At 39.5% G+C, this 22,905-nt stretch overlaps 1 protein-coding gene across 5 annotated transcripts in view; it reads left to right on the top strand.

Moving 5' to 3' along the window:
- The window catches only part of LOC149153887 (uncharacterized), a 403,197-nt gene that overhangs the window by 345,686 nt on the left and 34,606 nt on the right, over window positions 1-22,905 (top strand). For all 5 annotated transcript variants that reach the window (XM_089438322.1, XM_089438319.1, XM_089438323.1 and 2 more), the window contains 2 exons: window positions 1,690-1,761; window positions 2,812-2,937. In XM_089438322.1, coding sequence (XP_089294448.1) covers window positions 1,690-1,761; window positions 2,812-2,937 — 198 coding nt within the window. The remainder of the gene's footprint in view (window positions 1-1,689; window positions 1,762-2,811; window positions 2,938-22,905) is intronic.

Genomic DNA, 22,905 nt, shown 5'->3' with positions numbered 1-22,905 from the left:
AAAGTATGCTCATAAATATATCTATTATATCAAAATGGTACCTAGTGCACTGTCCAATACATGTAATATATAGAGATCAGAACAAAAACACATAACCAAGGAGGCTCTAAATGGCCTCTACAACAAAACATCACTAGTCACTACTGCTAAACAAGGCAAGATCATCTGGCTCAAACTCTGAATCAAAGTCAGACGGGGAAACCCATGGCTCCTCCTCACTACTGCTCCAAAAACCAACTCCAACTCTTCACAAACTCCTCACAAATGCTCACACAAATGCAATGAGATAGCTGTGAGTAAATGTGAGGGGATTGGATCACTTTTATAGGCTTGGGAGAGGGGTAGAGGCATTAAGAAAGAAGAAAAAGAAAAAAAAGAATTGAGTTTGAAGTTTAAGTTGCTGCCTCTTTTCCCCACGGACTAGCTTGGTTGGTTTAAGACCGGCTCGGCTGAATCAGCTGGTTCATTACCGAACCGGCCTAATCGTTGTTCGGCTCGGCCAGTTCAATAATGGACTGGCCGTTGGACCGGTTTTTCTACCTAGCCAACCCGGGCAGGGGTCTAGCTCGGTCAACCAGGCCGAATCCAATTCAGACCGGCCTAGTTTTAAATCACTGGCGTTGATTGCTGTTGACTGAACTTTGACAGGGCTGAAAATTGCAGGACTGGTACTTTGACCAGATTTGATTATTATACTCATCTTTAACTGGTTATTGAATTATTGACTTGGATAGTCAAGACTCTGATCTTTGACTTGTTGAATATACTTGGACTATGTATCTCTGCTGAACATTTGATGAACATCTAATAGAAGAAGAATCTGGTTAGGTTTTCTCCTTTGTGGGGTTTTTCCCTGGTCTTTGACCTAAATGTTCATGTCTCATTTATTTTGGCTGTCTTCTATTGTGCATATTGTTTATTGTTCTATCTACAATTGCTTACTATTATTGGGTGATTGAAAATAATTTGGATAAGTGATTGCTACTGAAGAAGAAATTGTTAAAGTGATTGTTACAACATAGAACATTGAAAAATTAACAGTAGAAAACTTGAAACTAATTTTGTTGTGCAAGATTACTCTGGATCAGAGATGTTTCTGGATCATTGGAAATTCCAACTTAATGTGCTTTGGAATAGATCATATTTCCTGAAGATGATCTAAAGTGCTCCAAATTGTCAGAAAGCTTCTAATTATAGTGCCATATTCATTGGCAACCTCAAATGGACAGTAGATAGCCCCAGTTGATTTTTGTGTTTTTGTATCATTTGGGTTGAGTTGAGAAATTCTTTGAAGAAATTAGTTTATCTCTTTATAATCTTGATGTATTTTTCACCTAAGGATTAGATAATTTTTTTAGCATCTACGTTTCCCTTTCACTGAACCCATTCCTTATAGGAAAGTAAATTTTGTTTTTTGTTGTTTCCAAGTAGTTAGACAAAGATTAGCCATCTGTGATTTTCAGGAGATAATATATTTTTGCTTATATTTGTGAAATCAGATCAGGAAGCAAAAAGTAAGTCTAATTTTATTACCTTTTGTGGTTTTTTTAAGCAGCTCAAGGACCAAGTAGCTATTTAAAATTTTATACTCAAGTTGTCATCACCAGTGTAACAATTTTGCCTCTGATGTAGTTTTTTGCACTCAATTATGCTATAGGACTTAGAAGATTATCACTGTAAATGGTGCAGGTTGAAGTGCTTTTGAAGTTTGAAGAAATTTGCCTGGAAACTGGGAAAGAGTTTGCTCCAATTTTCTCAAAAGTAAGTGCAGGTTAATCATTTAACAGAGTAATTTGATTTGTTTGAGTCATTTTTCTCTCTCCAAGGAATGACACTGAAATGGGAAGGTAGAGTACCTGAACCCAAAATACTATTTAGGGGACTTCGTATTAGAATAATTGTGAAAATGTAGTTGAATACAAGGCGGAAATCATTATTGTACGATGTTAATCCAAACTGATCACCTTGTAAGTTATATTAGTTTTCAGTGAAAACAGCTTCCAGAAGTAGGAATTATGGAAATGAAGACTCCATGCTGGTTTGGTTCATATTTTTGTATATTTTGTTTCCATAGATTCTTCGATTGCTTCTCTCAAACGTCAGATTGCCACTCAATTTCACATGGCACCTTGTAATATAGGCTTTTATTGCTGGAAAAATTTTGTTCCTTGATCTTTTTGTTTGAGACTTGAGAGGGCCTTTTGATATCCTTTTTAATGGGTTTTCAAAAGGTCTAGTCTCTAGACTTAATTTAGGGTGAGTCTATGTTGGAAATCAGCTTGAGGTGGAAATGTGGTCCCCCAAAATCATAGGAAATGGGGAACAACAATGTTCAATGTGCCGATATTTTCGCCGATATTGCCGATAAGATATTTTCAAGACCCTCCGCCGATATTTTGCCGATACCAATATTTTCAACACTGCATTAGATAGTGTTACCTAATTGTTTTAATTATCATCACTTAATTCTAATGACACATATCTAACTTATAGTTAGTTTCATAACATATATGTGACTTTTATTGCACTCTAATGTCACTCTATTAAATTTGACTCCCAATATTGGAGTGCTAATATTCCAACAAGATAGGAGGGATCTGAGTGAGAGAGAGAGATTAAGAGAGAGAGAGAGAGATAGAGAACTACCTTCGATTTTTAGCAAGAATGATATAGACAGTGTGGAAGTAAATAATCAAAATGAGAGAGAGAGAGTTATTCGTCACTTGGTAGATGCAGGGATTGTTCTTTGCTCTATCAAATGTGAACTATTTGCAAATTCATCATTGATGGGAGGAGTTGTTCGTTTTGCAGGTGTTGGAAGTACTTTATGACAAGGATATTTTGACTGAAGAGGCTATCTTATCATGGGCATCTGAGAAACAAGAAGCAGATGAATCAGACAAAGTGTTTGTCCAGCAGTCAAAAGTATTTATACAGGTATGTTGTTGTGTTTCTTGATCCTCTTGGATAAACTTACAGTAGGAATTCTACCTAGCTTATGCTTTAAATGAGTTGGTCTTTGGTTTTCCCACATATGATTCTTTCATAAAACCTTCAAGTGTTTTCTTTTATTTTGACGTATAGTTCTATGGATGCAAATAGTTGTATACATGTTACACTTAATTCTAAGCAGTGAATCCCAAAGCCTTTGATTATCCAGCAGTGTGGTGCTCATATGTTTGTCACTTCTAGAAAATCTTATTAAATTATTGTCATTTCTCCCTTTAAGAAACTGAAAATCTTACTAAAGCCAGTTAGAAAAGAAAATATGATTCTGATTTCAGAAAAGGGCTGTGCTCTCTTTGGCTGTGTTGCTAGCACTTGCAAATATCTCTTGTGCAATAAAAGTGACATCTTACTCTTTTCCAGAGACTGATTTGCAAACTGTAAAGAAGATGTCTAAAAATATGACACAACATGGTACCGGCTTAGTAAAGATCTTGATAAATGGGCCTCAAGGCATTGATAAATATAACCAGTAACTGTCCACACACGCCACTTCCATATAAATAAATAACTCTATTTGGGGAGTGGTAGACATAAGAAGCATAATGCCAGTTAGTACATGTTAATTTTCACAATTTTCTATGTTGTAGCAATTACTCAAACAATTTCTTCTTCCAGTAGCATTCACTTTTCAATTTAATATTCAATCACCCAATAACAATAAGCAATTGTAGATAGAACAATAAACAATATGCACAATAGAAGACAACCAAGATCAATGAGACATAGAGATTTACGTCAAAGACTAGGGAAAAATCCCACTAGGGGGAAAACCCAACCAAATTCTTCTTCTATTAATTAATCAATGTTCAGCATGAGATACATAGTGCATCCATCAACAAGTCAAAGTCAAGCTTTGACTATTCCAATTCAACCAATCCAGAAATCATGCAAAGATGAGACATATAGTCAAATCTGGTCAAAGTACCAGTCTGCAATTTTCGGCCCTGTAAAAGTACAGTCAACAGCCTGCCCTAGCCAGTCAGTCAACAGTAAAAAAACTGCCCAGAAAATTTTGGTCAACCCAGCAATGAATGCTGCCTTCCTTCCTTAGTCAAACCCAGTCAAAACAGATCTGGAAAGCTTCCTGCAATTTGGTCAAATCCCACAGTCAAATGTCAGTCAAACCTTAGATAGAATCTGTGGTCAAAGCTGGTCAAGGTGCCCAGAACAATTTGGTCAATGCTTCCTTCAACTCAGTGTCCAAGGCAGATATGAAATTTGGTCAAGGAAGAACAGATCAACCCAAGTCAACACCAGTCAAAGAGGCCCAAAACAGAAAGTCAACAAAAGTCCTCTCTCCTTTGGATGTTTGAACTTGTTCCTGCAGTTTCAGAAGAGATCGAACCATTTGATGGAGATGTGATGTGTTGGATAATGTCTCCAAGTGAGGTCAACGAACTGATATTTATATGGGTTGGAGGTTCAATTTCTCTCTTTAGGCCGACTTGATCTCTTTCATGTTGACTTGGACCAGTTTAATAATAATATTTTTCCATGTGCAAATTTATTTTTTCTTAGTAGAAGAGGGGTCTCCTTAGGGGTTGTTGGGCTTCTCCAATGGGGAAATTGCTCCCTCAGCGGCCAATTTTCAACACTCCCTCTCAGCTAGGGATTAATTTCCAACTGCATCAGAAGTCTCATCTCAGATGTACATGTATTATCATCGTTGCATCATATCTCATCTCGTCTCATCTCATCTTTTGCTCATCTCTATTGAACAATGATGTCCTGAACTAAAGAAGAAGAATCATCATAAGGGAGATCAATTTACCACTAGGGTAAAGATCCTCCAAACCCTATATCCAATGCAGTGTGGAATATGTCGCAATAAAATTAGCAAAGTATGATATTTTGAGCTAGCCGATTTTATCGGCCAAGTTTTTGGTGACTTTATGGAAAATGAAAAAATTGGGATTTTATTGAAAAAGTCGTGATAAAATTGAGAGTTTTTCCAAAAAATCGTGAGTGAGGTAGTTTCTTTAATGACTTTTTAATTTATTTTTGAAAAAATCAAGATTTTATCGAGAAAGTTAGGAGTTTTTCCAAAATATCGTGAGTGAGGTAGTTTCTTTAACGACTTTTAAATATTTTTTTTTTTAAATGAATATTTTTGTATTTTTTTAATTTTGCTGACTTTTTGCCGATTTTTTCATAAACCTCCCGACTTTAATGACTTTTTCAATTTCTGGACCCTTGCTGATTCAATCCCGACTTCGACTTTTTCCACATTGATCCAATGACAATAGGGGAGATCGATTTACCACTCCTTGGTAAAGATCATCCAAACCCTATGTCCACCGGCTGATCCTCATCGGCCATAGGCAAGATCGATTTTGTTAATTTTTCTTAGGGCTATATTGTTCTTTGCTTTAGATAATTGCATTTCTTCATTTGCATATTAAATTCACCCCACAACATCATATCATTATTCATTTTTACAACATTATTTAGTAACATATGCAATTATATAGAAAGAACAATATCATCATCAATGCAGCAAAACATAAAGGAACAACAGAAGAAAAACATTCACACATAGAGACACCAGGATTGGTCGGAGACGAAGGCAAAACCCATTATGGGGCAAACCCTTTCAAATTCCTCTTCTTATTATATTGTCATTGAATGATTCAATGAAGAGAGAGTACAATGATTCATATCTTCATCCATAAAACTATTCAACAAAATCAACTAAACGACATTCATGAGATGAAACCAACAATCCTAATAATCAAAACCCTGATTCAAAAGCTTGTGGTCAACTGATGAAATCTATGGTCAACTGTAAAACTCAATCCCTAGTTCCCAACTGCACACAGAGAGTGATGTGTGTGCGACTGCAACCTTCCAATCACACGCATGAGCTTGTGTGCCTGTAGTTGTGACCAAAATTTTCTGGAAGCATGCCTGCGGTTGGAAAACAATACCCTAAACACACGTGCGAGCTTTGGACCCTGCAATCTCGAAATTGTATGGACCAATCTTCGCGACCTAGCCTCAGACCTGTGTGAGCCAAACCCAAAGAAAGAAAAATGATGATGATGATGTCCAAATGAGGGTTCCTTGACTTGTATTTATAGCCATCCATGGGTGTCCAATTTTTCTTTTGGGTCAGCCTATCCTTTTGTGTACATGCAGGCTTTAATTCAAAAATACACTTTCCCTTGTCCAAATTGAGCGCTTCAATAGTCAAAATTGGTCCTCTCAAAAAGAGGAAACTAGGCCCATGATTGGAATTTGTCACTGAGCTTCCAAAAATTAACACTTCCTCTCAGCTAGGGAGAAATTCCAATCCCGTCATCATATCATGTCCCATCTCAAGTATTTCATCATTAAATGCCGTCACTGCTCGTCTCGGTTCTTCTCTGTTACGGACTTCTCATCCAAAATATCAGGGCGAATCTCATACTAAGGCAGCACCTAGATGTGCTCATCTCTTCAATAACGATCCCAAACAACATTAGTACATCCATGCAATCATATATCATAGGAAGAATATCCCAAACCAAAAATTGATCATTTCTCGGCGACAACCAAATGTGTATTAAGTGGCTCAATCAAGAATTGACTCAAGTTGTTCTAAAACATATATCTAGATGAGTGTTCACACGGAACATCAATGTTTCAATCAATTGTTGGTTTCCAAGTCAGGTTCACCAATATCTCTGCATAACTTCTTGAAATTCAATTAGAGTGTCCAAGGATTTGCATTTCCACTTTCCAAAAACTTTCCAATAGCTTCACGATATAGATTTTCTTTTCCAAACTTCAGAAAGTAATTCATGATGCCATGATTCTTCATTTCGAACTTCAGAGGCCAACTCCCTCACTTTGACCATCAGAGGCTCGTTACTTGTCAGTAATAAACCATTAGCATATAAAACCAAAAATAAAAGTCATACCTTGGATCACTTTTGAAGTAGAGGTTTCGATTAGCAGATCTTCCTGGCTTCACCAGGTAATTGTCAATGCAAACATACCAAGCTTGAGAAGCTTGCTGCAAATCATACAATGCTATCTGAAAACATTATACTGATTAAACCAATATACTCAGCCTCACACAAATCAACACTATGCAATCAAATCAACTAAGTTAGCTTATCAAGCCTTAGATGCTAGATCAAAACTAATATCAAAGTCATAAAAGTTTCTACCAATATCACTGTAACAAACTCTTCGGACTAGGTGTCAAGTAGAGCTCACATCCAAATACCAAGTTATGACTTCATCTATTTTTATGTCAACAAATTGTTATTAAGAAATATCAAACTCCATCAGGCCATCCATATAATCATAATATGAATTATTTTTGTCATTATACATCAAGGATAAGTCATATAAGTTTCATGCATTCATTGTGAGATTACTGCATACTGAATCACAATTGTTTATACTTCAACCAATGTGCCAAAGCCAATGATGCCAATACATAATCACTATTGAATACCAATTAGTCACTGAAAGTTACTATGCCCACATAACACTGTCATCAAGGCAAATCATTAGTTATCAAATCAAAACCCTAATTTGTTATCACTGAATTCAATCAATCCATAAGTCAAAACATATCTATGAACTATCAAGCATCATGTCAAAATTCCAATACTGCTCATCTATATTAAACCAATAAGCCAAATCTTGTCAAACCCTTGCAATTGCTATCAAATACTATCATATACTAGCTTCAATGATCAAATAACATACTAATATGCATATTTCGGTCCCCTATAAACACAAATTTAGTCAACACATGCACATTCTCTATAGTAAGTCAAACATTCAAACTTCCCTGCTTATAGAACTTTCTATTGTCTGCTCCATATCTGTAGGACTGTAATACTCATGGTGTGCTCCTGGTTTTACGCATATGGATTTAGATTTTGTGTTCTATAGGCACAATTGAACCTATAGGCCTTCTTTCATGTGGTTGGGAGGCCTATAACCACACTCTTAAGCCTTTTTCCTAGCGGTTGGGGATTAGACTAGGGGAAACCTTCTTTCCTCAAACTAGAACTTGCTGTAGACTAACAACATCAGATATTTGTCTATTCATGTCCAAACATCTTACTTCAACAATAAAGAATCTTATATACATTTAATGCAAATGATATTGATATAGAGATATTATGAAGGGTTTCTCCCTCTGAATGGAAAGGCACTTCGATCATCATCATTCAAAACATCAACCTATCTATCATGATTCATAATACTGTCATGCATCAGCAAAATTGTTAGATCATGAAATTAAACTATGTCAGGTTCTAGAAGATATATTCATCATGGTTTTAACATGTCAACATCAACTATTTCATCATCACACATGAACATGACATCAAACTTTCATCAAGGGTTAGTCTTATGATTAGGGCAGCTGACAGGTGTATCATCATACTTCAAGGATCATAATCACTACATTACTTCTCTTACATTATTCAATCATCAAGACAGGACATTACTAACCCAAGGTCAACAAGGAGATCTAGAATGTCAATCTTATTGTCACACTTTTAATAGTATCAAGTTACCATATTAGCCTTCTTTATGAAATCAGGAAATCCACCATGTCTAAGATGTGAGATGCTTTGCCAAATATCAAGTATGCGGATATATAAAAAAATCAATGCTTTGCCAAATATCAAGTATACCAATATATATAAAAAAGATCAATGTTTCTAGGTAGCTTTGCTATGTCTTAATAGAATGTAAGATATGTCCACCAATTCATCATATGTACCATGAATCAAACTTACTTTCATATGCATTTATGAGTCATTCATGAAGGCGATATTCCCATCATACCTTAGGGCTTACCTTGCCATCCAATATTGCAGTTGAAACAATATACCATACATATCTTGTAGTATTCAGATACATGTGCACCTTCTTATTTGACATTGATAGTTGGAGCGCTTTATATCACTTACTTGTCACGGGCAACTGTAACTCTTCTCTTCCTGCACTAGCCATCTTTTCCTGCACCACAGATGATCTTCAAGAAGGATCCCCTTGTCACATTTCATCAGGAGGTTAGAAGTATCCAAATACTCGAATATACATCCAGGAAGTATAATCAATGGTCATATCAATAAATCCTAAGAAAAGTAAAGGCATAAAGAAGTAACATAAATCGAAAAAGTACTTATCTTCAATGATCCCTCTTGAACCAGCCTTCAAGGGACATGACTGCCCATTGTCCATATAACATTGTTTCCTTCATTATATTTCAATCAAGTTCATCAACAACCAGGCCTAATTGAGACTATCCTATCCAGTGCTACATCAAACCTGTCACAAGTGCTTGAACATCTTCACACTGATAATGCATATCTCAAATCTTTGTCATAATCTAGGGTTTCTTTCAAACCCTAACCTCATAATATCCATCAAAACCTAATAACCAGATTGCCTAGGGTTTCCTTCAAAACCCTAGCATTCTTTTAGGTCTCCACCATCTTCTCTTGCTTGTTAGGATATTCCGACACATAGGATATAGTTAAGTTCAACTTGGTCTAGTATAGAGTTAGGTTAGAGTTAGGTAAAGTGTGTTTCTTTACCGTTGTACATTTTGTAACTTACAATCCGACGGTCACGATATGTAGTGATCCGACGGTTCACTCTCACCTCGATATTACCGACACTTGATCCGTGGCTTGACACCCGATTGGTCCATGAGTTCTATTTAAAGCGCATGGAGGGTCATTGTTCGGGTAATCCGTGCATGAGAGAAGCTTATGTAAATTTTCATTCTTTGATTAATAAATTGCCTGTAGTACCCACGTTGGGACAGGCCGTGGACTGTTTCCCTCCTTGCACTTTGAGGGTTTTAACCACGTCAAAAATACTGGTGTATTGATTTGAGATCTGGTTGTGAGCGGTGTCCTTTTGGTGTTCTTTCTGAGGAACTTACCCTGTAAATTTCTACATTGCTTCCAACAAAGGTGTCTTCATAGAGTTGATCTCAATGACTTTTCTTTAGCCCAACTGTGATACCATGTTAATTTTTCTTAGGGTTATATCGTTCTTTGCTCTAGATAATTGCATTTCTTCATTTGCATATTAAATTCACCCCACAATATTGTATCATTATTCAGTTTTGCAACATTATTTACTAGCATATGCAATTATATAGAAATAACAATATCATCATCAATGCAACAGAACATAAAGGAACAATAGAAGAAAAACATTCACACATAGAGACACCAGGATTGGTCGGAGACTAGGGAAAAACCCATTACGGGGAAAACCCTTTCAAATTCTTCTTCTTATTAGATTTCCATTGAATGATTCAATAAAGAGAGAGTACAGTGATCCATATCTTCATCCAAAAACTATCCAGCAAAATCAACTAAACAACATTCATGAGATGAACCCAACAATGCTAATAATCAAAACCCCGATTCAGAAGTTTGTGGTCAACTGTTATTGTGTGCGGTCAACTGTTGAACTTTACGGTCAATTGACAAAATTTGCGTCAACTGTAAAACTCAAACCCTAGTTCCCAACCGCACGCAAAGAGTAATGTGCGTGCGGCTGAAACCCTCCAACTGCACGCATGAGCTTGCGTGGCTTCAGTTGTGACCGAAATTTGCCTGAAGTATGCTTGCAACCAAAAAAAAAACCCTAAACACACATGCGAGCTTCAGACTTTGCAATCTTGGAACTGTGTGAAGTTTGAACCAATCTCTGCGACTCTGCCTCAGACCTGTGCGAGCCAAACCCAAAGAAGAATGATGATGATGATGATGGTGGTGATGTCCAAATTAGGGCCCCTTGACTTGTATTTATAGCCATCCATGGGTGTCCAATTTTTCTTTTTGGGTCGACCTGTCCTTTTGTGTACATTGGGCTTTAATTCAAAAATAAACTTTCCCTTATCCAAATTGAGCGCCTCAATAGTCAAAATTGGTCTTCTCGAAAGGAGGAATCTTGTCCCATGATTTGAATTTGTCATTGAGCTGCCAAAAATTAACAGATTTACCAAATGTGGCAAAGATCCTCCAAACCCTATGTCATATCAAACATGATCCTTAGTGATCAAGTGGTTTAACGCCATGCATCCCGGACTTAGGGAGATCAATTTACCAAATGTGTAAATATTCTCCATACCTAAGTCTCCTCACTCAATGGCCAGATAAGTGGCAATCTAACAAGCCTGACTTGTGGGTAGGATGCATGCTGGGGTATGTACATCGTCAAGTCCTGGACTTGACTAGGGGAGATCAACTTATCAAAATGATAAGGACCTTCCAAGCCCTATAGCTCCAAGGAGTACTTGATGCCCCTAGGAGCTCCCAGAGCTCAATGTTTGTGATCAACCAAGATCCCTTATCGGAAGGGATACTTTCTCCACAACCCCAAGCTGCTGTTGAAAAGTGGTAGAGGGATGAATTTCCTTAAATAAAATCTCATTTCTAACAATTCTAGAGTGAGTTTCTAAAAATAGAAAGTCATGTCTAGCATCTCAAGTACAACTTTCCAAAAAATAGTAAATCACCTTGCATCAATTGGTAATCAAGTATAGTTGAAGGAAAATCACTTAACTTATCATTAATTAATCGTAATAGTTCAATCTCGACTTAATCATCAATATTATTAATATTAATATTATTATTATCTTTTATGATACTATGCTATTATTATTAAAAGTAATTACAAGTCACCTTACCTTCATCACCTCACTGTGCATCTCTCTCTTTGATGACTCACATGGCACTACATAACTCTGTCTCTCCTAAAGATACGCTATACTCTCTATTACGCACTCATTAAAGACATGGCATATTCCTCTTACACTCATTAAAGGCATGTCATAAAATGTTCCTCTTACTCTCTCATCAATGCATATGTTACACTCTCCTTAACTAAGGCATGCGTACCTCTCTTAATGGCATAAGTTACTAAGGCATTCATACGTCTACTTAATGACATAAGTTACTAAGGCATGCGTTTCTCTCCTCAATGGTATGAGTCACACTACCCTAAATGGCATATGTTACTCTTCCTCAAGGCATGCATATTGCTTCTCCTTTATGACAAGAATTCATTGCTCCTCCTATATATGTGTCTCATGTCTTCTCATCTTACTACTACTAGTGCATTGTGAAAGAAGAATTCAAGCTAGAGAGAGAGTTGGATAGATTTGAAGAAGATTTTGATCCGGATTTAAACAGGAACACAACAAATTACAGAGATAACCATAAACACAGAGATGCAGCGGAAATAATACTTCATTTCATTAATGTAAAATACTGAAATATGCATACAAACAGAAATGGAAATACACTAGCTAGGGTGATGGTAGCTTATCTCTGAGAAGAGATGTGGCGGCTACATGCCTTTGAACTGCCTTACAATGAGGCTCAAGGGCCTTTTTATTATTGAACAATAAGAGGAAACCCTAAACAACCAAAACTCTAACCCGAGGAGATGTAACACCAAGAGTTTATGGGCCCCGTTGGGGTGAGTTGGACAGCCAACTCCCCGGGGTTGCGACTTGGTCATATTATCTCCGTTTGACACACATGATAGCCCGTTGGAAAGATCTCTCCAAGGACTACGACGGAAAAGACGATTTTAGACAAAAAATCACTAGTGGTAGATTTCCAAAAAAGCGTCGTTTAGGGCCTCAAAACATCTCCGGAAGTTTAGGACCCGAAAAACTGCTAAAAATAGTAAACTATGCTACAATTAAGGAAACTGAAAAACTGAAAGAAGCAATGGTAGGGGTCCAAGTGGAATTGGCGGGTGGCCACCAATATCCACCTGGATCAGATTTTGAAAGAGAGAGACTTGGAGAGTAAGAGCAAAAATTGATGAACCAAGGTTGATTCAGTGCTTCAGCATTTCGGTGTCGATTCAATTCAAGGGAAGGTTGATTCAGTGTTTGCATCTACTACTGCTACTAGTGATCTTCATGCTACAACTTGTTTAGATTTGGGTGAACTTACTCATTCTCTTGATCTCTCATTGTACTCTGTAGTTCCGCTGAACAATTGATATTAAATAGAAGAAGAATCTGGTTGGGTTTGCCTTGGTCATTGGACCTAAATTCTTTGTGTCTCATTTTGTTCTTGGTTGTCTTCTTTTGTGCATTTGGTTTATGTTCTATCTACACATGCTTAATTAATATTGCAGCAGAAAGAAGATTTTGGAATAAGTAATTGTTTCAACATAAAACATCATAATTTCAACATGGTATTAGAGCTTTGGTGAAGACGAACCCAAGAAGATAAGAGCTATCACTCCTTTGTTGAAACTTTACTTCAGGGAGATCTTACTTGTCGCTGAAATTTGTTTGACTTGATCAATATGTCTTCTTCTTATTTCAAGAATGAAGAGAAACTGAATTATTCTTCGAATTTTGGTCCATGGAAGGAAAGATTGGATGTTACTCTTGAAGAACATGATGTACTGGAATACATGGAAGGCAAGGTAGAAAAACCATCAGAAAATTCGAATACTATTGTCAAGGCCAAATTCAAGAAGGGAGAAGTCAAGGCTAAGAAGATTATCGTTGATTGTCTTGGGATCACCTATGTCTCCAAGTTGAAGAAATCTAAGGAAATGTATGACAAACTGATTGGAATGTATCAAGTAAACAACTTGAGTCAAATCCTTCCTTTAAAGAATCAACTCAAGGACATTAAGATGAACAAAGGGCACACCATTCAAGGATACTTCATGAGGATATCAAATTTCAAGGATCAACTATCAATTGTTAGTGAAATTGTATCTGATAAAGAGCTAGTGTTGATTATGCTTGGAGGTCTTTCTTTAATTTGGGAAACTTTTATTACTACCATCAACAACAATGATAAGTTTCTCACGTTTGATGAGCTACTGGGAAAGTGCAAGCAAGAAGAAGCTAGAATGATTTTTAGAGGAAGAATTCCCAAGCATGAAGAGGGAGAACTTACTTCCTTTGTTGTCCAAGGCAAGAAGCAGAAAGGGAAAGGAGGTCATTGTTGATTTGGGGTAGCATCAGATGTGCTCTAGCCATGAAAATTGGTGGAGAGGCTAAAGCACATAAGATCTCCAAGACCCAGAAATGGTTTGGGCAGATTCTACCCGGTTAAGGAGATATTAAAATAATTAATATTTTTAATGGAGTTCCTAAGGCTAAACTTAGGAAAAATAAAATATTAATGGGTATTAATATAAAACTGGGTTCGAAGGTTCCAAATGACTTGGATCAAGCCAAATCTAAGCTTAGCCGTTGATTAGAGATGTAATCTCGGTCGTTGAAAGACCAACAGGAAAAGTATAAGAAGAGGCTCAAGGGTCAGTTGTAGAGTGATCAGTCATTCGGTTTTCTAGAGCGGGGTTTGCTAAGAGAAATCGAATAAGTGATCAGTTGCAGCTAGGGGATGTGAGTACGAGACAGAGAGGCATAAATAGTGTTGAGAGATCAATGCAGAAGCAGAGAGAGGTAGACGTTGAGCCAGATGGAGCCACGCAGAGGCAAAAGGGATTGCGCAGAGACCAAAAGGGCCTGCGTCATCCACGCAGAGGCTGCAAGAGTGATGTAGAGGGCCGTAGAGGCTGTGCAGTGCCTCAGAGGGCTGACGCAGAGGCTAGGTGGGCTGACGTTGGGCTTGAGATTGTGCTAGGGAGGGTTTCGTGGGGCAGACTTTCTGAATATCTGCTTCCGAATGGAGAGGTATTACTGCCGGATTATTTTCTCTGTCGGGTGAGCCTATTTTGGCACCAAGTTGTACTTAGAAAGACTACATAATAAAATAAGTTAATAACCCTCAGGATTGCTACACCTGTTTTCCCAAGTTGCGTTTTTACGGGGATGAGTTGTTGAAAAATAACGATGTCACTTGTGTGTTTGCTATTTCTTTCAGCTGTTGATCTGTAGATGGTTGAGACTATATTATGTTTATTTCAGTATTTATATGTTTAAATAACTTGTTCGTAATTAACAAGTAGGCGAAATAAACCAGAGAATACAGATAAAATTTCTAATGGGTAATACGTAGAAATTTCAACATGGTATCAAAGCATGGTTGTAGATCACAAGAGAGCTGAAGGCACCCGCTGAATCAGAATATTTGCAGCAGAAATAGTTGTCCCGAGTGACAGAAGCTGTTCTTAGTAGAAAGCAGCGGAGAAGGGTTGACGTAGAGGGATTGCGTCATGAGTTCGAGCTAGAGAGAGGCCAGTGCAGAGGCTGAGGAGGGCAGAAAATGCTCATGCAGAGACCAGGAGAGTTGACGCAGTTGGCTAGGGGAGCATTTCAGCCAATGTCGGGATTGCACAAAACCTAGAGGCTCAGTCCTTCAGTTGCTGGGGCATAGGAAGCTGTGGGCATATTGCGGGGAGCAAAGCTGGGCGAGTGTTGTCGCTGTCGAGACAGAATAGTACCTAATGGGGCAAAACCAAGGTAGAGGGAGTCACTACCTAGGTAGATTTGTAGTCAGGAAATCCAGATCAGTGTTGCAGGTGCATAGGAGATTGGAGAGGTGCGACTTGATGGTTGGCAGGTGGATTTCGAGGAGGGAAATTGAGACTCAGAGGGAGTCTAGTAGAGAACTTCCAGGAGGGAAGTAGCGACTCAGAGGGAGTCGAAGAGGGAACTTCAAGAGGGAAGTAGAGACTCGGAGGAGTCGAAAGGAAGAGTAGAGAGATGGCCATGAATGGACTGAGGGATCCGGACAGACTGGACGGAGCGTCCAACTTTGTTGTCTTGAAGGCCAGGATCCTGTCCATTCTAGATAGACATCGCATCAAGGCCTTCGCCTTGAGAACTGTGGTTATACCAGTTGGCCCAGCTGACAATGAAAAGTATGAGGAAACAATGGCCAAGGCGAAATACATAATCCTTGATGGGGTCAAGGATCATGTGGTTCAACATATTTCCAAGAAGGAAACGACAAAGGAAATGTGGGACACCTTGAAGACGTTGTATCAGCACACTTATGTGCAGAGGAAGATGTTACTTGAGAATTAGTTGCGGTCATACCAGATGTAGAAGGCGGAGCAGATAGATCACTTCCTTGGTAGATTGAAGGAGATTCGGGGCCAATTAAGTTCCATAGGGGCCACGCCGAATCAAGAGTTGATGGTGAGGACCACTCTAAACGTAGTCTCTGAGGAGTGGTAGACATTCATCTAGAGTATTCTGGGCAGAGCGAGTCTTCTAGATTGGGAAGAATTGTGGGTGGCTCTTCGCTCAGAAGATTGTCCAAGACAGGAAGTAGCAACAAAGGAGTCTGGATCAAGAAAGAGGAGGAAGAGGATGCAACTTTGGCATCTGTCGAGAAGCAGGAGAAGAGGAGGAAAAGGGACCTCTCCATGATAAAGTGCTTCAACTGTGGGGAACTGGGGCATTATGCGAACTAGTGTCCGAGGAAGAAGAATAAGGGAGAGGTGTCTGACTCTCAGGAAACGCCAACGAAGGCGAAAAACGAGGTAGAGGAGGATGACGATTGTGCCATGAGTGCTCATGTACCTCTAGAGAAGAGGCGAGGAGACATCGAGTTGTAGTCAGGAGGACTACAGGCAATGAGGGGCAAGATCCTTGAGGCACCAAAACTCTTGGATCATAGCTTGCTACGGGAGCCCCAAAGTGAGAAGGAGTAGGATGGCAGATGTCGGCAGAAATGGATGCGGATGAAGCGGCAGAGAGTGCTACAGTGCAGTAGTCCCGGGTAGCGGAGAGAGGGTTGCAGCAGTGCGAGAGGCACATAGGAGGTTGCAGCAGTGCAGGATGGCACAAAGAAGTTTGTAGCGATGCGAGAGGCAGGGAGTTGTTGCAGCGGCGTAGAGGCAGTAGAGGGAGCACGAGATAGTGACAGAGAGAGCTTCAACATCCGGAGTGTTTCTAGCCCGACAGGGATGTTAGTAGTTGGGTGGATTAGTTACTTACTTCTTAGTAACTGAGTTGCAGTGCAATGGTAGTTGGTAGTAACACGATGCAGCATGATGAGAGGGGGTTACAATGCAGTAGTAGTTATTAGTAGCACGAATGCAGTGTTGGGAGAAAGGACCAACAACAGCATAGATGCAGAGGGAGCTGCTGTACGGATGCAGCAGTGGCAGTGGCAGGGCCATGGGCAGTAGTACAGGATGCAACAATGTAGAGGATGTTGGGCGGGTAGGCCTAGCATTGGCACAGGTACGAGTGCCGTATAATCCAAGTGATGCTCAGTGTGGAGTATTACTAGAGCACAATCCTCGCTAAGAGGGAGTGTTGATTTGGGGTAGCATCAGATGTACTCTAGCCATGAAAATTGGTGAAGATGCTAAAGCACATGAGATCTCCAAGACCCAGAAATGGTTTGGGCAGATTCTACCCGGTTAAGGAGATATTAAAATAATTAATATTTTTAATGGAGTTCCTAAGTCTAAACTTAGGAAAAATAAAATATTAATGGGTATTAATATAAAACTGGGTTAGAAGGTTCCAAATGACATGGATCAAACCAAATCTAATCTTAGCCATTGATTAGAGATGTAATCTTTGCCGTTGAAGGACCAACAGGAAAAGTATAAGAAGAGGCTTGAGGGTCAGTTGGAGCTCACACCAGAGTGATTAGTCATTCGATTTTCTAGAGCGGGGTTTGCTAAGAGAAATTGAATCAATGATCAGTTGTAGCGAGGGGCAGTGAGTACGAGACAGAGAGGCAGAGATAGTGCCAAGAGACCAGCGCAAAAGCAGAGAGAAGCAGACGTTGAGCTAGAGGGAGCCATGCAAAGGCAGAAGGGACTGCACAAAGTGTTGATTTAGGGTAGCATCAGATGTGCTCTAGCCATGAAACTTGGTGGAGAGGCTTAAGCACATGAGATCTCCAAGACCCATAAATGGTTTGGGCAAATTGTACCCGGTTTGGGAGATACTAAAATAATTAATATTTTTAATGGAGTTCCTAAGTCTAAACTTAGGAAAGATAAAATATTAATGGGTATTAATATAAAATTGGGTTATAAGGTTCCAAAAGTCATCGATCAAGCCAAATCTAATCTTAGCCGTTGATTAGAGGTTTAATCTTAGCCGTGGAAGGACCAACAAGGAAAGTATAAGAGGAGGCTTGAGGGTCAGTTGGAAGATACACCAGAGTGATCAGTGATTCGTTTTGCTAGAGTAGGGTTGCTAAGAAAAGTCGAATCAGTGATCAACAACGAGGGGCAGTGAGTACTGGAAAGGGAGGCAGAGAGTGCCAAGAGACCAATGCAAAGGCAGAGAGCGAGAAACAGTAGCCAGAGCAGGCCACACAGAGCCCAACAGAGACTGCGCGGTGCCTCAAAGGGATGATGCAGAGGGGTCTAAGGTTGACGCAGAGGCCAGAAGAGCCAACGCAGAACTTCAGAGATGCTGTAGAGGGTTTTGTGGGGTAGATTGGAGCTGCGTCAGTCCTCTGGCCCTCTACGTCACCCATGCTGACCCTCTCAGGCACTACGCAGCTCCTGGCTGCCTCTGCGTTAGTCCTAGCTGGTTCTGCGTGAACCCTTGGCTGCTTTTGCGTCCCTCTCTCCGGCTATTGCGCTGATCCTCCCGGTGCTATCTCTGTCTCTCTGCTTCTGTATTCACTACCCCTCAGCTGCAACTATGATCACTCTTTCAACTTTCTCAGCAAACCGATCCTCAGAAAGTCGAAATCTTGATCTCTTGGTGTGTTCTCCAAGTGACCCTCAAGCCTCCTCTTATAGTTTTCTCATTGACAAATCAATGGCTGAGATTAAGTCCCTAATCAACGACTAAGATTAGATTTGGCTTGATCCATGAATTTTGGACCATTCTAACACAATTTTATATTAATTCACATTAATATTTTATTTTCTCTAAGTTTAGACTTAGGGACTCCATTAAAAATATTAATTATTTTAATATCTCCCAAACTGTTTAGAATCTGCCCAAACTCTTTTTGGGTATTGGAGATCTCATGTGCCTTAGCCTCTCCACCAATTTTTATGGCTAGAGCACATCCGATGCTATCCCAAATCAACACGCTGGAGAGGGTTTCGTGGGACAGGTTTTCTAAATATCTGTTTTCGAATAGAGAGGCATTGTTGCCGTTTGATTTTCTCTGTCAGGTGAGCCAGTTTGGCACCCAGTTGTACTCAAGGAAATATTGCATAATAATATACCCTCAGAATAGTTCCATCGGTTTTTCCGGGGATATTTGTCCAAAAATAATGGTGTCGTTTGTGTGTTTGTTTTCTTTCAGTTGTTGATCTGTAGATGTTGTGACTGTATTGTGTTTATTTCTGTGTTTAAATGTTTTAAATACATTGTTCGAATTTAAACAAGTAGAAGAAATAAATCAACAGAATACAGATTAATTTTCTAATGGATAGACTTAGAAAATTCAACACAGAGGTCAAAAGGGCCTGCGTCATCCACGTAGACATCCACGTAGAGGTTGTAGGAGTGACGCAGAGTGCCATAGAGGCTGCACAGTGTCTCAGAGGGCTAACTAGATGGTTTCGGGCTGACGCAGAGGCCAGGTGGGTTGACGTTGGGCTCAAGATTGTGCTGGAGAGGGTTTTGTGGGGCAGAGTTTCCGAATATATGCTTTCGAATAGAGAGGTATTACTGCCGGATTATTTTCTCTGTCGGGTGAGCCGGTTTTGGCACCCAGTTGTACTCGGAAAGACTGCATAATAAAATAACCCTTAGAATTGCTGCATTGGTTTTCCCAAGTTGGGTTTTCCCAGGGATGAGTTGTCCAAAAATAATGGTGTCACTTGTGTGTTTGCTATTTCTTTCAGCTGTTGATCTATAGATGGTTGAGACTGTATTGTGTTTATTTCAATATTTATATGTTTAAATAACTTGTTCGTAATTAACAAGTAGGTGAAATAAACCAAAGAATACAGATAAAATTTCTAACGGGTAATACTTAGAAATTTCAATAACTTGTTCATCAGTCCCAATGCGATGGAGCCTTATTGCTCCCCGTTGTACCATATCTCGGATAAAGTGGTACCTGATATCAATATGCTTGGAGCGGTCATGAAACACAGGATTCTCAAAAAGACGAATCCCACTTTGGTTGTCACAGTAGATCATGGTGGTATCCAGCACATGCCCAAACAACTCACTAAAGAGCTTCCTCAATCAAACAACTTCATAGGAGGCCATACTAGCAACAATATATTCGGCCTCGGCGGTGCTCAAAGCAACCGATTTCTGCTTCCTGCTCATCTAGGATATCGAAGTAGAACCTAGTGAGAAGCAACATCCTGATGTGCTCTTACGATCCACCACACTGCCAACCTAGTCAGCATCAGAATAACCATGGATCCTCAAATTCCCAGTAGTGTATCTCAGTCCATAGGTGATTGCGCGTCGGAGATATCCCAAGAGATTTTTGGCAGCAATCCAATGTATGTGATGAGGCTCGACCATAAATTGACTCATTGTATTCACTGCAAAGCATATATCCGGATGAGAGTTCACCAAGAACATCAGGGCCCCCACGAGTTGACGATACTTAGAAGGATTTCCCAAATTGGGCCTAGCAGCACTTTTGCATAACTTTTTGAAGTTAAGTTACATAGGAGTAGTCTCGGATTTGCAATCCACCATCCCAAATCTTTCAAGTAGCTTCATAATGTATTTTCCTTGGGAAAGGAAAATCTCACCTGGCTTTTGCCAGACCTCCAAGCCTAGGAAGTAGTGCATCAATCCTAGGTCCTTCATCTCGAATTCAGAAGCCAACTCCCTCTTGCATTGATAAATAAGAGGGTATGCACCTGTCAGAAAGAGATCGTCCACATAAAGTACCAAGATGAGAGGTCTATCATTTTCAACCTTAAAGTAAAGGTTTGGATCAACTTCACTTCTTGTAAATCCCAGCTTCATCGGATAGCTATCAATCCTCTCATACCAAGCCCAAGGAGCTTGCTTCAACCCATAGAGGGCTTTCTTCATCCTAGATACATGTGTCTCCTGATCTTGAACTTTGAACCCCTTGGGTTATTCAACATAGACTTCCTCCTTAAGTGAGCCATGCAAGAAGGTGGTCTTGACATCCATTTGATGTAAATTCCATCCTTGTGAGGCAGCAAGGGCAATGATCGAACAAATGGTGGTATATCGGGCAATTGGTGCAAATATCTCATCGTAGTCCACACCTTTCTTTTGAGAGAAGACTAACAAACCCGGCCTTGAACTTTTCAGCACTTCCATCAAATCCATGCTGGATCTTGTAGAGCCATTTCGAGGTGACAACAGATTTGTCCTTGGGTGTAGGGACCACATCCCAAACATCATTCTTCATAATTGACTCATATTCTTCGTTCATAGCATCCTTCCAAACTTGGTGCTTCATAGCTTCTTCGAATGTGCAAGGCTCAAATTGAACAATGGTGATCATAGCAGCTAAGTACCCTTGGTAGCTATTCGGCTTTTTACTTTCACGAAATGTCCCCCTTGGTGCAATATGTCTCTGGGCATCTTCGGGAGTTTCCCTAAGCCATGAGGGTCTCCTTTTTGAGGAGGAGGGCTCATGAGGAGGTGGATCAATGGGATCCATTGGTCCTTCAATATCAGGCATTGGCTCATCCTGCTGTTCTCCTTGCTTTCCTGTATCTGCTTCTCTGTCCTTCCTTGGAATAGGAAGGTTACTAATATTCCCAAGGGCAACATCTTCATCAAAGGTGACATCATGACTTATCTCCACTTCTCTTTGACCAGGCACATAGATTCTATATGCCTTAGAAGTTTCACTGTAGCCCACAAATGTTCCTTTCTTCCCAGATGCATCCAATTTGCTTCTCTTTTCTTTTGGCACATGAAAATACATGGGCTGCCAAAAATTCTAAAGTGAGAAACATCAAGTTTCTTACTGGTGAAAACTTCTTCGGGAGTTTTGGAGTCTAATGCTTGATGAGGGCATCTATTTTGAACATACACGACAATGTTGACAGCGTCTCCCCATAGGAACTTTGGAAGGCCTTGATCATGAAGCATGGCACGAGTGGCTTCTATAATAGAACGATTCTTCCTTTCAGCAACACCATTTTGCTCAGGAGTATATGCGGTAGTAGTCTCCCTCTTAATGCCAACTTCTCTGCAATAATCATTGAATTCATTTTATTCATATTTGGTTCCATTATCGGTCCTTAATATTTTGATCTTGTTCCTTGTTTGATTTTCGACCAAGGCTTTGAAAGAACGAAACTATGTGAACATTTTGTCCTTCTTCTTCAAGAAATAAATACAAGTTTTGTGAGAGAAGTCATCCACAAAGATAGCATAATATAAATATCCTCCCAAAGATGTCACGGGCAACATACCAGATAAATCTGAATGAACCAATTGCAAAATGTTAGTAGTCTTGCTATCACTTGAGGGGACTGGTCCCCTTGTATGTTTTCTTTCGGCACATCCTTAACAAACACCTTCATGCTCTACTTTAAATCTGGGGATACCTCTCACCATCTTCCTTGCATCAAGTAGAGCTTTATAATGTAGATGAGCAAACCTTCGGTGCCATAATTCAGATTGAAGAGATGTGTAGCAAGACATAGCTCGCAATAGACTTCCTCCAACTTGATATAGGTTATCAACCCTGAATCCAAGAGTAAATGATTCTTTGAAATTTCTTTTCCAAACACGTACCTTTCCATCAATGAATGCCACCTTGAATCCTTTGTCTTCCATCGCCGAGGTAGATACCATGTTCTTCTTTAGATCGGATACATATAGTACTTCGTGTAGGTGAATGGTGTTACCTTGATTCAATTGAAGAGTAACATTCCCAACTCCTTTCACGGGATAGGTGGCATTGTCTCCAAGAATGATTTCCAAATTTGTATCCTTTTCTATCAGATTTGAAAGAGCTTCTTTATACCCAGTGAAGTGCCTTGAGGCACCACTATCAATCAACCAATTTCCCAAGGTATCTGGAGGAGAGGCAATAGAGAGGGAAGATATAGATA

The sequence above is a fragment of the Pinus tabuliformis genome, chromosome 9, assembly GCF_031772625.1.
Source record: "Pinus tabuliformis cultivar Carrire ecotype Pingquan chromosome 9, CPIR1, whole genome shotgun sequence".
In the NCBI taxonomy this organism is placed as follows: domain Eukaryota; kingdom Viridiplantae; phylum Streptophyta; class Pinopsida; order Pinales; family Pinaceae; genus Pinus; species Pinus tabuliformis.
This window is presented reverse-complemented; position numbering and strand designations above follow the sequence as displayed.